The sequence below is a fragment of the Anoplophora glabripennis genome, unplaced genomic scaffold (assembly GCF_000390285.2).
Source record: "Anoplophora glabripennis isolate ALB-LARVAE unplaced genomic scaffold, Agla_2.0 scaffold776, whole genome shotgun sequence".
In the NCBI taxonomy this organism is placed as follows: domain Eukaryota; kingdom Metazoa; phylum Arthropoda; class Insecta; order Coleoptera; family Cerambycidae; genus Anoplophora; species Anoplophora glabripennis.
The window spans coordinates 60,927-62,521 of NW_019416850.1; the positions used below are offsets into that span (position 1 = coordinate 60,927).

Sequence of the window (1,595 nt, forward strand, 5' to 3'; positions counted from 1 at the left end):
CATATAAAATTGCATCAACAGATAGGTGATTACACGTCCAATTTAATAATACTCAGGGCGACCACATCTTAAATGTCAACTATGATTTCTCGCGGCCTTGAAATCTTGAAATATACCATATTCACTCAGAAAAAAATTCGCCTAACAGGACGAAGCACCTGTAACCTTTATTAAACATTATGCTAATGAGCCATCTTCAAATAATTGTTGCTATCTCTGTAATCTAAAATAGTGGGAGTACAACTACTAATTAAGAGATAGGTATATAAAGAATTTTACATCCCAATACAAGCAATTCCATATTGTCTTCAGTGCAATCAACAAGTACAATCCAAAATGAAAGTAGTAAGTACACAGTATTATTATGAATACCTAATTACGTAATTTTGACTACTATTTCAATTATTGAAACATTAATGCATTTGTTATATAAGTAAATTAATTCGTTAATTGACATGTTGCTTAAGGATAAACACATATTGTCGTAATTTTTAATAAATTATAGAATTGCCAACATATTTCAATTATTTTATTAACTAGTTTCTGTATCTTCATCAGAAGTAGCTTTATTTAATATACCCTGGGAATGTCCATATTTAGAAACTATTATTTCCTTAAAACTGCGATTAAATTCAAATAAAAAAGTACATATAAAAATACAATTTATTGAAAATAAAATTAATTAAATTATAATAAGCTGAATATTTTCAATTTTGGAGGATTATATAGTTTTCCATTATGGCCACTTTTAAGATCTATTGAATATTTAATTATGTAATATTTGCATTTAATTTATTGTTTTAATTATTACTTTTAATGCCCTGTATACCTACAAATCCAAACAGCCTGTATATTTAGTAATATTTCAAATTAATTTCATTTATTTAATTTAATTCATTTAAACTTTAAACTGATTAACTTATTTATTGTTAATTATATATCAACAGCTAAGAATTATTTCCAAAAATACAAATAAGTGTAATTTTAAGTTAACAAAACTAACATGCGAATATCATTAAAAGGCCAAATTTGTTTTGCAACTACAAGTAGTTGTTCTAGGAGAGAATGAAGCCACTTCAAGGTCACTCCAGGCTGCCACCGGGCTGCCGCCATCCGGAGCTGGCACCAGGTCTCCAGCAGCAGCTCCAAGGTCACGCTGAAGAAGTGTCAGTGGGGTGCGGGGGTGGGGGATCTGGATTGCAGAAGAAGAAGCCGGGGTCCGTCATCGGCAATGACCAGGAGGTCGGCATCGAGGAGCGTGACGTCAGAGGCGGCAGCAGGTGCATGCATGAGCAGCGGCGGGTGGGCAGCGGGGGGCAGGCGCCTGGGGCGGCAGCGGGGTGCCGGCGTGTGGGGTAGCAGCGCGATGCCGGCTTCCGACAGCGGGATGCCCGCGTCATAGGGGGGAGCAGGTGGCCGTATACGGCCTACGATGCTGGAAACCGGCAGCGGGCTGCGGGGGGCGGCGGCGGCACCGGTGACGGCCTCTTGGTATAAATCTTTTTGTTATAAGGTAGAAAATATAAGAAACGAGCGCGCTCGCGTGGGTTTAAGATAACAACATGATGATGTAACTTTCCTGGAATATGATCACA

At 37.7% G+C, this 1,595-nt stretch overlaps 1 protein-coding gene across 1 annotated transcript in view; it reads left to right on the forward strand.

Annotated features, from left to right (window-relative positions):
• The first annotated feature begins 263 nt into the window (after nucleotides 1-263).
• Nucleotides 264-1,595, forward strand: part of LOC108913089 (endocuticle structural protein SgAbd-6-like) — a 10,466-nt gene continuing 9,134 nt past the window's right edge. Inside the window, exon 1 of the mRNA XM_018718558.2 lies at nucleotides 264-345. Coding sequence (XP_018574074.1) covers nucleotides 337-345 — 9 coding nt within the window. The 5' untranslated portion in view covers nucleotides 264-336. The remainder of the gene's footprint in view (nucleotides 346-1,595) is intronic.